Source organism: Alosa pseudoharengus, unplaced genomic scaffold, assembly GCF_046254945.1.
Source record: "Alosa pseudoharengus isolate Yale_2024_CS ecotype anadromous, Long Island Sound unplaced genomic scaffold, YU_APseudo_1.1 YU_APseudo_1.1_scf_6, whole genome shotgun sequence".
Classification (NCBI taxonomy): domain Eukaryota; kingdom Metazoa; phylum Chordata; class Actinopteri; order Clupeiformes; family Clupeidae; genus Alosa; species Alosa pseudoharengus.
This window is the reverse complement of record NW_027468848.1, coordinates 20,148,233-20,163,366: the sequence shown is the minus strand read 5'-3', so window position 1 is coordinate 20,163,366 and position 15,134 is coordinate 20,148,233. Positions and strand designations below refer to the sequence as shown.

The 15,134-nt window shown below is 44.6% G+C and overlaps 1 protein-coding gene across 1 annotated transcript in view; it reads right to left on the bottom strand.

Moving 5' to 3' along the window:
- The window catches only part of trpv4 (transient receptor potential cation channel, subfamily V, member 4), a 21,827-nt gene extending 7,483 nt beyond the window's left edge, over positions 1–14,344 (bottom strand). The window contains 8 exon segments of the mRNA XM_076269515.1: positions 101–280; positions 1,127–1,425; positions 4,278–4,418; positions 5,251–5,403; positions 6,870–7,045; positions 7,881–8,335; positions 10,190–10,283; positions 14,139–14,344. Coding sequence (XP_076125630.1) covers positions 101–280; positions 1,127–1,425; positions 4,278–4,418; positions 5,251–5,403; positions 6,870–7,045; positions 7,881–8,335; positions 10,190–10,198 — 1,413 coding nt within the window. The 5' untranslated portion in view covers positions 10,199–10,283; positions 14,139–14,344.
- Positions 14,345–15,134: the final 790 nt, after the last annotated feature.

The window sequence follows — 15,134 nt, the reverse complement described above, 5'->3', positions numbered from 1 at the left end:
ATTATAGATCGATTTCATCTTAAATCCTTAAGTAAACCTTGAAAAGGAATAATAATTGGAAGAGAACACACAAAACACACACAGAAACACACAAATCTACCTCTATGTGGCTGTTGTAGATCAGGATCTCAAGCACAGAGACCTCCTCGCCGCACGTGTCCAGAGAGGAGAGGTCGTAGAGGGAAGAGTACACCGGCCCGTAGGCCCAGTCCTTGAACTTGCGGGACAGATGGCGAGCCTCCTCATCTTTGATCTCCCTGCGGATGATGTGCTGGAACACCTGAACTCAGAGAGAGAGGAAATCAAAGTTCCACCCAAAACAAGAGCTTAGTTCACCCTCAGAAGAAATGATCAGTCACATGTTTATTTTATTTGTGGAGATGAAAGGAGATTAGGAGGCGTTTTACTGTTTCATAACAGTCCTGCCCTCACTAACACATCACAGTCATGGGGCTTTGCATGGTACTTGAGCTCCATGACAAATGAACCAATCATCTAAAGATCCACTCTCTCATTTCTAGCAACAGCAAACCAGTTTACTTGTGTAGAGTTGGCTCATCTTGGTTGCTGCTGTGTCACTCTGATGTTTTACTTACTTACTTTACTTACTAAACCATTTAAAGGGACACCAGGCAACGTTTTTGTGTTAATTAATCATCTTCGTAAGTCGTATATGGTTAAGTGACTCATTATGGGGCGAATGAAGGCTCTCTCGCCCGCCCCTACTGCCTGTAGGAAGAATATCCCACTTGCAAGTTCGGTGTATCCTACCCGCCGACCGAAGCAGGATCAGTTTACAGCACAGAGGCAGGCTAACGAAACGCTAGAGATTGTTGCAAACGTGTGTATAATAGCAGAGCCGGCGAAGAAGCAGCGAAAACCCTTGACGGAAGACGCAAAGAAAAGGAAAAGAGCTTCAGACCGAGCGAGGGGGAGTTTCGTAGAGAAAAAGCATCAGGCTTGCCTGGTGTCCCTTTAACAGCAATCTCGCCCTAATATTTGCCAATATTGACAAAGGACTGCAAAAAAGGTTCGAGCACACATATCAGTAGTGCCACTCCACTCTCACTCCAGTGTTGCCTAGAAAGGATAGTGCCACTGGATACAAAGTCCATCTGTCTCTCACCCCGATCTTGCCCAGCTTGGCCGCCATCATCAGCGGAGACATGCCGTCGTTGTTGGGGATCATCTCCAGGTTGCTGTCCGGGTAGAGCTTGGCGCTCTTGATGAGCAGCAGGTCGTACATCTTGGTAACGAATCGCGTGTTGTCACGCGTGTTGTCGGCGATGTGCACCAGGCCGTGGAGCACAGTGTTCCCCCGGGAGTCCTGCCGCCTCAGGTCGGCCTTCTTGTGTGAGTTCTCCGTCAGGTAGTGGACCATGTCCGGCTGGTTGGTGCAGGCGGCTAAAGACAAGGGTAGCTCACCTGAAGATGACGGAGAGAAACAGGAGCGTTAGGGAGAAACATCCTCAGCTGCAAGCTCAGGTGTACTTTGGTTTCATTTGGAATCATCCTGAGCCACAAAACAAAATGAACATTTTTCAGTTTTGTCAGTTGTCTTTGCCAAATGTGAACGGTAAAAAGTGGTTAGTGTCTTTCATGTGATAACGTAACTTCTCCTATATCAATTTGCTAGGAGCACAGTGAGAATTGGTAATGTGTAAATGATGAAGGTAGATGAGGCATCTAACTGACCTTCACTCAACCAGAGACTAGGAAGACTACAGACTGTTATCCTGGTTTGGAATGCATGACAGACCCAACCTCTCTCTTTCTCTCTTTCTCTCTCTCTCTCTCACACACATACACACACACACACACACACACACACACACTCAACATTCTATACATTCTGTATAACCCCATCATCACATATCCCATGTAATGACCCTGTTGCCCCAGTAAATCATCCCTAACGTTTGCCAGACTCAGCTAAATAGCCCACCGACCAGCTCCTAGAGGCTCAGCAGCAAATCAGACAGTCCAAAGGCAATGGGTTGATTAGGTGGAACAGTATCTCTACATGAAAGTGAGTATAAATTTGTTGAATTTGAGTGCACTGGACAAGAATCACAGACTGCACCTTTAAGCAACATCCCATTAGCTAGCAACTGTGGGGCCTGACACAGAGGGTGGGGGGCCTCCTGTTTATAATCAGCTCTCACAGTTTCAGCAGGGCATTCATTTTTAATCTCTTTAACTCCCACCTCTTCATGCTTTAAGAAACATTCTATTTTCCACAGAGGTGCCCTAAAAAAAGGTGATGCCGTTGATGCCGAGAATAAGTGGTTGCCAAGGGCGACAGATTGCCCGCGTGTGAGCACCCCTGTTGAGCACGCCTCTCTCTCTCTCTCTATTTGCATGAGCGCTCTGAGGCATTAGCGTGATTGCTAAAGCATATTAACCAGCTCCGCTGCTGTCAGATTCTGCTGCTTGCTCACGTCACTGTCAGGACTCAAGAGGAGTCTTGCCATTTAACGGTGGGAGGCGGCGCACCTGGTCTTACAGGCTTGCAGACACCCACGGAGCTGAACCTGTCAGGCCTGGATAGGGCCCAGATGCCAGTCTCACAGCCCTTACAGTAGAAAAAACGGAGGCGCACTTAAGGGCTTGATACTAATACAATTTGTATTGAGAGCCGAGGTTTTAACAGTGAGTCTAAGGACAAAAACTAGGAAACAAACGTTTCGGGCTTAGCCCATTATCAATGATTATGAGATAATGGAGACATTGATAATGGGCTAAGCCCGAAACGTTTGTTTTTTAGTTTTTGTCCTTAGACTCACTGTTAAAACCTCGGCTCTCAATACAAATTGTATTAGTATCAAGCCCTTAAGTGCGCCTCCGTTTGTTCACACACCAGGCAAAACAATACAAACTTAAGGCGCAGACGCCGATTCGCCATTGAGTCTCACAGCCCTGACACTGACACCCGTGGTGCTAACGCTAACATCTGTGGTCCGAGGCAGGCCAGGCTCAGGCCCAGTCCTCAGTCTCATTGCCCTGCACAATCTGAGGGAGGCTCGGGTGTCAGTGTCAGGCCTGCTTGAGAGTCAGAGGCCGTCTGGGTTACCATACATAGTGAGGAGGGTGCTGCATTAGCCTGACTGTGGGAGTTTGCCAGCACAGATGAAACTAGATCATTTTTAAAGCCATTCTCCTCCGTCTCCTCCATCCTCCCTCGCTCTGCACCACCACTTGCAATGGTTACTACAGTATTCACCTTTATTCTGATGCAAGGGCCTGAATAGTTGAGTGAATAAGATGAAATTCAGTACATAGACAGGATACATAAACAATCCATCCAATGTACACCATTCACAAATACAGTCATGCAGTCGGCTAAGTTATTCTTTGTCTAATTCCTTCTTACTGCCAGTAGAGGGCAGTGAGGGGTCAAGGCATTTCACCAGGAAGTTCTCCTCAAACGTCTGCCAGGCTGAAGACCTCAGGCAGGTCAACAAACGTGAGGTTCACTAAGATGGAATCAGAAGCTGTTGGTCTATTTAGCAAGCCCACTATAGAGACAGAGGCGTCCTTTCTCCTCACCGCGTCCACCTCAACCTGTTTTATTTGTGACTTCATGTCCTTATTTTTGATGTTATTTTCCTTATCCTGCCCTGCCCTGCAGCCACAGACACCTCCTGCATTAACTGGGCTGGACTGCACCCTTTCATGAATACTTCAACTGTCTGTGGTCATTCACATTCACTGCCAACAAGGGCTGGCTCAGGGGTGAGGGGAGAGTCACATGACTTTACCATGGCAACAGGGGCACCTTTCCATGAGGAACACTTCACTTTACTTTCCACTGCAGTTCAACACAACCAGCAGTTCCTATTCCTACTGAGACCATTAACACTGGAGGCATAGTGAAGAACATCTGAGATGATTCACGGCAATATCGATAGTTTACAGAAGATCAGCGATTACCTTACAGCATATAATTAGATGAAAATGAAGGGATAAAAATACATAAAGCTGAAGCTCTGGTTTAGCCTGAATGTCAAACATTACCAGGAGTCAAGTATGAACTCAGTAAAAAACCATAGCTTCAACAGCAAACACAGCTGAGAGATTTTTTCACCACTGGTATGGAGTTAATTACCATCAAACAGTGTTGCCATGACACAGCAATCGCAATAACATAATCATGACATAATAATAGCACAGTAGCAGTTGCCATCATAAAAAAGGGATATCCAATCCACAGCATGAATGACTGTAAACCTATAAAGGCTTGCATTAGATGTGGCTGAAGCAAGGCGGAGACTCACCAAAGTAGAAGTATCCCCCCTCGTTTTTGGGCTGGAAGAAGCGGCCCCGGGCCTGAGCATGCAGATCGGCACCCTTCTCCACCAGCAGCTCCACGTACTTCTTACAGCGCCTCTCAATGGCTATATGCAACGCTGTCTGGCCTGGGACGACAGCAGAGCTGATTTCAGAACACAGCAATAACACACAAAGATGCCTCCACAAAAAGTAAATCATCAACTGGACACTTTTTTTATTCCCTAAAAAAAGGACAATTGGTTTCCCACCACCCTTTTCAGGACTCAAGTCATCAAAATAAGAAAACAGAAAAGGCTTACCTCAGTTTAAATACACAGGTAACGTGGATCCATATAAAGAAGATAAAACTCTAACACCACTAGCTAATTTAACTTAAGTGGATGGACATGAACTGATGCAGTGTGTGGCCTAATAAGTACAGCTCCCATCACAGCCTGCTCCTGGTAACATCTTTATCTAAGACGTGTTTACGAAAGGCGCTTGCACTTGTTTACTTTTGACTTTTACACAGTTTGTCATGCCAGCTGGACATCCTCAGCAGTTTTGTACAACAACATGTCCACACATCGTCAAACTGTGTGTGTGTGAGGATCTTTCCAATACTACCCTTAGACAATACCCAAACCAAACCTTACTACAGACATAGCTGTATGGTAGCCCACTCATACTGTATATACTGTGAATGTTCCATTGTAAACACATGTCTGTGTGGAAGATGTATACATACACAAACATACAACACTGTCCCAGGGTGGAAACGACATTGCTCTTCAGAACAAGGGCACAAGACCAACCATTGGAACACGTCTCGTTCCATTGACCACTTTAATTGGTCGTCTCTATTATGTAGGCCAAATGTTGTGAAACAGCTACTGCGCCCCAGGCTACTGTGTCCCCATGTCATGTGTGCTGTGTTGTCACGACCAGTGGGGCCCTATAGGAGGCGAGAGGCCTCACCTCGGTAGTAAACATCTCTGAACGGCGTGTTAATGAACTCGCGCAGATTCCCCGTCTGCTCCGCTATATCCACCAGCAGAGGAATGGTGTCATTTTGGCCACTGTATAGATTCAACAAGGCTTTGGGAAGGCATGTCTTTCCCGTAGAAGGTTCTGGAACAAAAAGGAAACAAGAGAGGTTGAGCTTCTCATTTAAACAGACATCCGACATTTTGTGAACAGTCAATGGTTCAATGTTTCAGTTAAGAGTAAGAGATCGACAAAGCAAAGGCAGGGTATGGTATATTCAATATTCATTTAAGGCAGTGGGTTTTCAGCTGTATGGGAGATGTAAGATTTAGAAGACCACCCATTTTAACAAAAGGTCAAAGTCACTGTTTGGGGGGCTGGAGAAGAGGGATAAATATAGTCACACACAGCCTGAGAGAGCAAACACAATCTGTGGGTGTGCTCTTCTCTCTCTCTCTCTTTCTCTCTCTCTCTCTCTCTCTCTGTCTTTGTTTCTGTCACTTCTCTCTATTTACATTCAGGCTGAGACAGGATCTTCAAAATGCCTGTCAACCTCCTCTTTCCATTTGGGACAGTTTGCTGTGATTTCTGGCTGGGCTGTGCTAGATGCTCCGGGTTGCCCAGCCATGGCTGAGAGGAAACAGGCCCGCCTTTGCTAGGACAAAGCTCTGACATCACTCCAGCTTCCTCTTCATTACTCCTGGGGGCCAAAAACAACATTTGGCTGGCCAGGACTCAACTATGTAAGGTTACAATTGAGGTTGTAAAATAAACCCATTTGTTAATAAAACCACAGGGCGTATTTTGGCTAGTAGTATTTCTGTTGGAGGTGTGAGAGAATAACATGCTATTTTAAACAGCTAATACTGAAATATGTATTAACTTGTACAAAATTAACGACATCCTGTGGCAAGATGATACACTTTGTCTACTGAATCATCTATATCTGTCGCTATACAGTTTAAACTGCACACGAAAATGTTATCTCTTTCAGAGAATGTGGAAAAACTGAGACGTTGCTTGTTTTCAGGAGCATCCGCTCACGATTAAGACCATGCGATATAATTCATCTAGCAGTGAAAGCTTGAGGGAGGTTCCAGCTATTTTGGTAACGACTTCCTGCCAAAAAGTGATAAAGTATGAAGTAATTGCATAACCCCAGACACAATGTGTTACAGTGTGATTTATCAAGTGAGCTGCTGAATCAACACAGGGTGGAGAGGCTTCGTTCCCATCAGACACAGCGCTGTGCTTTTGGCACTCAACTTTGCTGCGCTTTTACATTGGTGACAGACTCACCACTTCAGCATATGAGATCTATTTGTATAGATACTTTCTCTTTGGAGATGAGATCATCTCACTCTCTATTTTTTATTTCTCTTGCACTCTTCCTCTGTCCCTTTTTTTCCTCCACACCTAACCACTGGAGACCAAACCTCTTTCAAACACATCCGCACACAGAATCCTCATTATCCAAACAAACACCCCCATTCGCGCGCTGACCTTTGCTACCCACAGTGACTTGTGAATCCTGCCTGGCCTGCATGTGTAAACCAGGGGGGGATATTTGCCATTGCGGTCCCCACCTTTCCTTCCCACACAGGCCTTACCTCTGAACTCTTCATCGGTTAGCCTTTTGTCACGGCTCTGCAGGTACTCAAGGAGGCCGTCGAGAGCCTCAGGTTCGGCTCGCGACACCGCATCGAACAGAAGTGACCGGTTGAAGATCTTAACCACCTTCGGGGGATCGGTTGTGGGGTCATCATCGCATATTTCCTCAGCCTTCCTGTAAAAACAAATATACTGAGTACTGTGACAAAATTCATACATACATTCATCTGTGACAGAGTGCATACCATGTTTCATGATCATGATTTTTTCCCTGAAAATATGACAAACTTTATGTGTGATTCTGTGGACTTAAAGGAGGTGTGTTTAATATAACTAAACAGAGTTGACCAGGTGAGTTTACCAGGGGACATTTCAGAGCTGTAAAGAATGTACAGCTGCTTGAAGCAAATCACAAGCTTACTTAATTTGATAACAAACCATAATTCAACTGGCTTAACTTCCTCAGAATCAATATCTCACCATTTCTTATTGGCTCTGGCAGGAAAGTGGGCTCATTTTCAGAAATAGCTGGACAGACGTACAGGTGAGGTGCCAGCCAAAAAAAGGCATGGTTCACACCTAATGGAAGACTCTCCCTAATGGCCCATAATACACCCCACTGTGTGCCGCAGACACGGAGTAGCCAGGAACAGCCCATAATCTAAATATTACCTCATCGGCAGACCAGGGAGCACAACAACGGGGCCTCTGTATTTCATCTCAGGCTCCTACTGAACAGCTTTCTACACTACAGCCTATGGTACATGCTGTGGGGTAGGCAATGAAGTTACCACTAGTGAAGATTCACTATCCCTACACAAGCCATATCATCAACAGAGATTATGATGAACTAAGAAGAAGTGAAAGAGAGAAAACAAACAAAAGCAAGAGAGGAAGCTGTGAGGTTTAGGAGATCTAGAACATCTAAAGAAACATCTAGAAGTTTTCTTTACTGATTACAATATATGTCTTTGGAGAGAACCCCTCGCTGAGAACACCTCTCCTCTTACCCCCGTGGAAGTTTTTTCCTTCTGCGTTTCTGGTTGTTTGTCTCCCGGCACGTCCCGTAGTCGAAGAGCGAGTCCATGGGCGCCTTCTTGGACCCCGGTGGCACGGAGGACTCGTAGATGGTGGACTCCAGGAGGTCCATCGGGTTGGAGATGCCCTTCTTGAAGGCGCCCTGGAACTTGTATCGCAGGTTCTGCTTGCCGTCCCCTGCTGTCTGCTGGCCGGCCACAGGCCTGATGGACGGTGAATCCTGGGAGGGCGGCAAGCTCCTCTCCTCGCTCTCAAACAGATCGTCCAGAGCCGACAGGGGGAAGTGGGCATTCACATCCCGCTGGGCGTCTGGGCTATCTCCCGACGACGGCTGACCGGTCGGGGCAGCATTGGAGGGGGGAGGGCTCTCCCCCTCTGTCATGGCGATGTGGTAGCGCCTTAGAAGGGTGGCTGCGACTGATCGACCCTAAAGGGGACCAGATCAGAGAGGAGTGGACCCATGTTAGCCAGCTTAAGCTGCCTCAATGGCCACAAGTATTATACTATTATAGTATTATACTTGAATTTCCCCTGGGGATCAATAAAGTATCTATCTATCTACTATCCTCTCTTTCACAACGGCAACATACTTCTGAGGATTGGAGGTAGTAGCTGACCTACAAAGCACTTCACTGCAAACACAGCTTGTAAGAACCATTGGTTAGAGTTAAAGTAGAGTTAGAGTTTAGAGGGGGATATTATGGCAAAATAAGTGATGGTGCTCTTTCCAGAGTCTAGTCTAGACTAAAGCCATATCTGTTTAATTGTCATACTCTTTAATGATTTATATCAAAACCATCCTAAAGTATACCGTTGTATTCCCCTTTTCATCAGTGTGTTGTGTTTCATCACTGTGTTGCTTTAAGAACAGGTATAGATGACCTGGATAGACCTGGTGGATTCCTACACCATCTGGGATTAAACGCGGGCCCATTCATGCCTGTGGGTATGGATGGCACAGAAAGGCTGCCAGTCAGCCATTTGCTAACTCTTGGCAGCCTGAACCAGTCATCTGTGAATTCTAATCGCCGCATTGCTCAAGCCAGTGACTTTATGTCTGTGTGGGCAGTGAAAGTGAGTAAGTTAGTGAATGAAAGAAGAAAAAAGACGTTAGAGAGCTGGACAAAGTTATTGGGATTTTCCGTCAAAGAGCTTGGATTTTATTGGCCTGTTTTTTTCCATGTGAACTTGACAGAGGGCCACTTTACAAAGAGGCACAGATTTTCAGGCAGCTCTCAACTTAAAGGGGTGGTTCAGGATTTTGGACATAGGACCTCATTTCCAAGTAAGCAAGTGTGATCAGTGGAGACCGTTTTCAACACGTTTCATCCAGTCCTTCTAATTGCAGAGTTCGCAGGTGCTAGGCTAGCGTAAGTCAACGGTATGTGCTAGCCTGCCACTAAAAACAGTCTTGCCCACTCCAAAGTACACCCGAGGCAAATAAATTATAACGCCAGACTATCGATGTAAATGTCTGTATTGATAGTGTTATTTCTAACGTTATTCTATCCTTGCATTTCAACGATCGCATTACATTTTGAGGGACTAGTTTCTTAGCAGCGGCGGAATTATACTTGCTCCGGTTAGTAGTACTGCGCCGAAAAGTAAACAGTAAAGCGCACTCGAATGGGGATACCTAGCCTTGGTAATAGCAGTCCGCCGCTGAGTTGCAAAATGACTACTAACAAACAAAGGGACCAAAGTATAACTATTGCAACGCGATGCAAGGGTAGTTGTATTTCTTACACTATTCTATTAACACAGACATTTACATCTATCGTCTGGAATTTGCCTCAGGTGTACTTTGGAGTGGGTAAGACTGTCTTTAGTGGCAGGCTAGCACATACCGTTGACTTGCGCTAGCCTAGCACCTGCGAACTCTGCAAATAGAAGGACTGGATGAAACGTGTTGAAAACGGTCTCCACTGATAAATATCACACTTGCTTACATGGAAATGAGGTCTTATGTCCAAAATCCTGAACCACCCCTTTAACACTGTCAGACAAGATCTGAGGATTATTTACTGATACTTAAGTTCCCTCTATAACTGTTTGAATCAGCTTTTTGGCAGTTGATTGCTGTGATTCACAAAAGAGAGACACCGTGACTCAGAGGTCGTAAGAAAATTGAATACAGGAAGACATAAACTCCTTAAAACATGCCAACACAGACAGACACCCTCTGAACCTGCATATTGTGTAATGTGTAATGTTTGCACACGTTCCAGGTCTGGGAGACTCACGTACTCCTCTCCTAGTTCCTCCCCTTCACTTCACTTACCTCATTCATCCCTCTCTCCAGGCTGCAGTGTATGACGTCTGAGCAGGAAGTGCGTGAGGAGGAGCAGGGTGTGGCACAGGGAAATGCAGTGGGCCTGTCCAGGATCAAAGACAATGCTGATTAAGAGCAGTGTTTGTGGATTTGTTTCCCTTTTTTCAGAAAATGGGTGAGCAACAACATTTTAGCCAGGAGATTTTAGAGAGAGAATCTTTTCTTCTTTAAACAGGTGAAAAGATTTTGATCACATTGAGCTGAATTATCTATCTTGCGTATGCAAATGTGCTATAGAGGTGTACATCTGCTATTCAAAACAGTAAGCGGAACAGGACATTTTGGGTGGGCAGGAAGATGTGGATGGGACCTATATGAGGGCCTGTCCACACGGAGACGCTTTTTAGGTTAAACGCAGAGGTTTTGCTTCGTCTTGGCCGAGCGTCCAAACGAATCCTGTAAACGCACTGCCCGAAACCGCACTTTTCTGAAACCTGGTCCCAGAGTGGAGAAATCTGAAACCGTAGCCCGTTTGAATTCGTTTAGACAGCGAAACCGCACATCCTGCTTGCGTATCGATGATGTCATCGCCCCCACCTCAGCTGCCCTGGAATTGGACTTATAGTATTGCCTAACAATACTAGTTTTCATACATGACATTACCTACGATTACACTCCGTAAGATAAATATCACAACTGGTGCTGCGCAGCGCCGATAGCTTATGACTTGGTGGACTGAACACTGTTTTTCCCGATGTTTTTTTTTTATGCATTCTAGCTACTGTGACGCGAGAGAACTTAAGTTATTAGGAAAGTGCGGTGTAAGTTTAGGATACATTAATCGGCCTCAGGCCTAGGCCTAGTCCACACGTACCAAACCGATCTTTTTTTCCTCCGTCTTCCCTGGAACCGTATCAAGAATATTTGCGTCCAAACGGATCCATCTCAACCGATCTCAACACGACTCAACACGTTACTTCATACCCCAGGCCTATAGGTGGCATTGTTTCTTTACAGAAATTGACCAAAACTTGCGCTTTAAAAACAGACAGAATAGGCTACAACGAAATGGCTAGTGCAAGGAAACCAGAATTGTTTGTGTGAACTGATGGTGAACTGTCAACTGTAAAACTAATAAACTTTATTTTACGGTTTGTGAAGGGTGCAGTCCCGTCCTTTATTTGGCTAACGCTGGTAGGCCTACTAATCACCTTTACTTTCTTTGGTTGTAGGATAGTCCGTGATTCACATTAGTTTTGGCTATCACCGCAATTAGGCTACTAAACGCAAGGCTTACCCAAGTTCTAGGCTATTCTGTCGCCACATTTATAATATTGCTATAAAACCTTCGTTAGTAACAGTCAATACTTTTGCCTGCATCAAATCGTGCATTGCATTCAGTGTGCTACCATCGGCTTAACGTCTAAGCGTCTTTGTATGCTTATATCTGATTTCACTGGACTGTGAATGCATATATGTTGTAAGACATGTAAAATAAATGAATGACACTGGCACTACTGGCACAAATTAATGTATCCTAAACTTACACCGCACTTTCCTAATAACTTAAGTTCTCTCGCGTCACTGACAGTAGCTAGAATGCATAAAAAAACATCGGGAAAAACAGTGTTCAGTCCACCAAGTCATAAGCTATCGGCGCTGCGCAGCACCAGTTGTGATATTTATCTTACGGAGTGTAATCGTAGGTAATGTCATGTATGAAAACTAGTATTGTTAGGCAATACTATAAGTCCAAGTCCAGTGCAGCTGAGGTGGGGGCGATGACATCATCGATACGCAAGCAGGATGTGCGGTTTCGCTGTCTAAACGAATTCAAACGGGCTACGGTTTCAGATATCTCCACTCTGGGACCAGGTTTCAGAAAAGTGCAGTTTCGGGCAGTGCGTTTACAAGATTCGTTTGGACGCTCGGCCAAGACGAAGCAAAACCTCTGCGTTTAACCTAAAAAGCGTCTCCGTGTGGACAGGCCCTGAGAGTAGGTTATAAAAGACAGGAACAAGCAATGACTGACTGGCCAAACACAATAGAATGGGCTGTTAACTGAAACACACACACACACATTTTAGGACAAGGTATGTGTCAAGCATAGCATATTGCCGAGGCATCAATAGGCCTCCGAAGACATGAACAAACTTGCCACTTCCACGAAAACACCAAGCTTGTGTAACACGAAACAGCTCATCAAGGAACAGATTTTTAGAAAGGAATGTGACACTGCCTGTCTGAGGGGCTAGTCAGGTTCACCTTTTCTAAATTTCCAGTGTAAACAATGTATATACACATGACCTGTCCTTGTGCAAAAGCTAATTCATATTTTCTGATTATAAACACATGACTTTAACTTACAGAATAGCAACAGTAGTACTGTAAGTGATAGATGGTCAAATAACGGAAACAACTTTTCCGCTCTTTACTTGACATTACTTTTATTAATTTGGCAGACTTCCCCCCCCCTGAGTTGAAGTAATCTAGTTTCATTATCTTTAGCTGACAGGTCTTTGGGGCCATTTCAGTGTTTGTGTTGAGGGGCTGTGGATCCAATCATGTACAAGTAATCTCCAAAGACACTGGTCCTGACCCTAAGACAGTGCAAACAAAGACACCAACCACCCAGCCAAGAAAAATATACTGCATCACGTAATCTGCTCTCTAAACTACACAATGGAGAAATGAACACCATGAAAGACAAGGAAAGCAGTTTTCTTTGTTTAATCTAGACTCTTCAACAAGAGATGTGATGGTGAGTCATAACAGGAAATTTTTAGAGGGGGTGGACATGACAGTGTGAGTGACCACCCTGACCAGTGTGGGGATGAGGGGCAACAAAAGCCAACGGGCTGCAGCGATAAGTAAGAGTTATCTCAGTCACATGTGTGCTGGGAAGGCCAGACGTTAAGCCTGTCTCCCAGGACAGACAATGTGTTTTCCTCCCGTGAGCTGAGTAGATGTGACACAATGCAGGCCCAAGAGTGGAGGGAGATTTTGTCAAGGGAGCGATGATGCAAGCAGCTGTGGGAAAATGATGGTTTACCAGAAACATTTACACTGCAGTGACAACTAGGCTACACCACAACTACAGCTGAAAGAATGAATTTCACAATTCTTGATTCAACCAAGAATTCTTCAGTGTGTGTGAGAGCTTTCTAAATCTGTATGCAGTAGCCTACTTCAGTGTAAATGCTAATGTAGGTTTGTGCTTTAAAACTACATATTTTTGCAATATCAGTATTGTGTCCTAATGAGAACAGCGACAACAAAGGTGATATCATTACAATTTTGGATGCTGCTGCTGAAACTTCACAAATCTACACTACCGGTAATTAAACAAGGAAAGGAAAAAAAGCTTTTGTTCTTATGCATGTGGCAAATTTATTTAAAAAAATGTAAAAAAGTTTGTCCCTCTTTGGCAGTTTGTCCCTCTTTGGCAGATCTACAAGGGATTAGGTTACATAATGATTTCCATGGCAAAACTGGGAGGTGACATTCAGATTCTTCAACATGCCAAGGACCAATTATTAAGCACCCACCTTCCTCATGTAGACTGTCATCATCATAACGGTGGACAAAATTAATACTCCATACAGATTGGATCAATACACTGACATCTGTCAGTGGTCAATAGAAGTTTGTGAAACTGCAAAAGTTGTCATGTAGGCTACATTCGTGCAGACAGTGACTTTTAAGTGATATTTTATACAATTACAATGTCGTTATAGATTATGAAAGATTCAAGTAACAAGACATGACTGTATGAAAAAGAAAAATCCTAATGAAAATCGCATCCGCCAGGTCAGTTTCAGTCATCCACTTCAGAAAGTTTAGTCAAGCCTACTTTAGCTAGATTCTTATTACCTTTCCTCCTGTCGACCTGTATTCCACTGATGCGAGGAGCACACAATAATTAAAATCCAATAGCCTACAGATTAATCCCACTTACGTTCAGTTCTTGATGGGTTTTTTTTTCATTAGTCGATAGCAGAAGGCGCAGTAACTGTTTCCATCCTCTCCGTCCAGGCATCGAATGTAGGCTACCCGTTTCCCAGTCTGGGCGCGCACGTCCAGTACTTGCAGTCGTGTCTACTCCCGCCCTCAACAACTCACAAAACAAGCTTTATGCAGCAAGGGCAGGGTGTGGACCAGTCAACGACAGAGTTTATGTGGCAGCCAAGGTAGGTGTGCTCCACAGTGACCGTCAGTGTGTAGGTTTGCTAACGGACCGCCACAACCCGGGGAAAAAGAAATAGGGCGAGCAAATAGCCTATCATAAGTTTGAAAAAAGTGAATTCCGCCAGCACACCTTTCTGATTTAGAATCTTCTTGCCTAGAGGGTACATGAGGTATGTAAATCATATACAACAGAGACAGACAGAGAGAGAGAGAGAGAGAATAATTACAATGTGGGAGGAATTATAGCCACCTATTAAACATTACTCTTGTAATCCTCCCTTTCTTTTCATTTTAAATCTATGTGCTGCTCTTGGGTACAGACCTCCAACAAATCAACTCTTCAAATATCACTGAGATGTAGCTGACAGACTGTATAGGATATCTGCTGTAGGAGGACACACAAGCTTTCACATGTTAAAAGGGCTACTAAAAAGTATAAAACCCTGAATACACTTCAGCCAATAAGTCAAATGACGGCAAAATGAATCAAACTTAGCTTGTAGAGAGTGTCCTCGCCTGCTCATGGGACCTCCAACAGTGTGGGAGGACCCCTGCATACATCAAAAATGTTAGGCTTAAAAATGTTAGGCAGTTACTTTTTACCCCACCATGTGTAGAGAATATATGCACCCAACATTACACTCCCTCAGATGTACCGACTTACTGTCTGCATGGTGTGTCCTCTTCTTCATAACAAATTGAATAACCCACCCCAATAACTTTCAGGGAACATTTCCTTATGGTTATCTGAAGGTTATGCATTTAG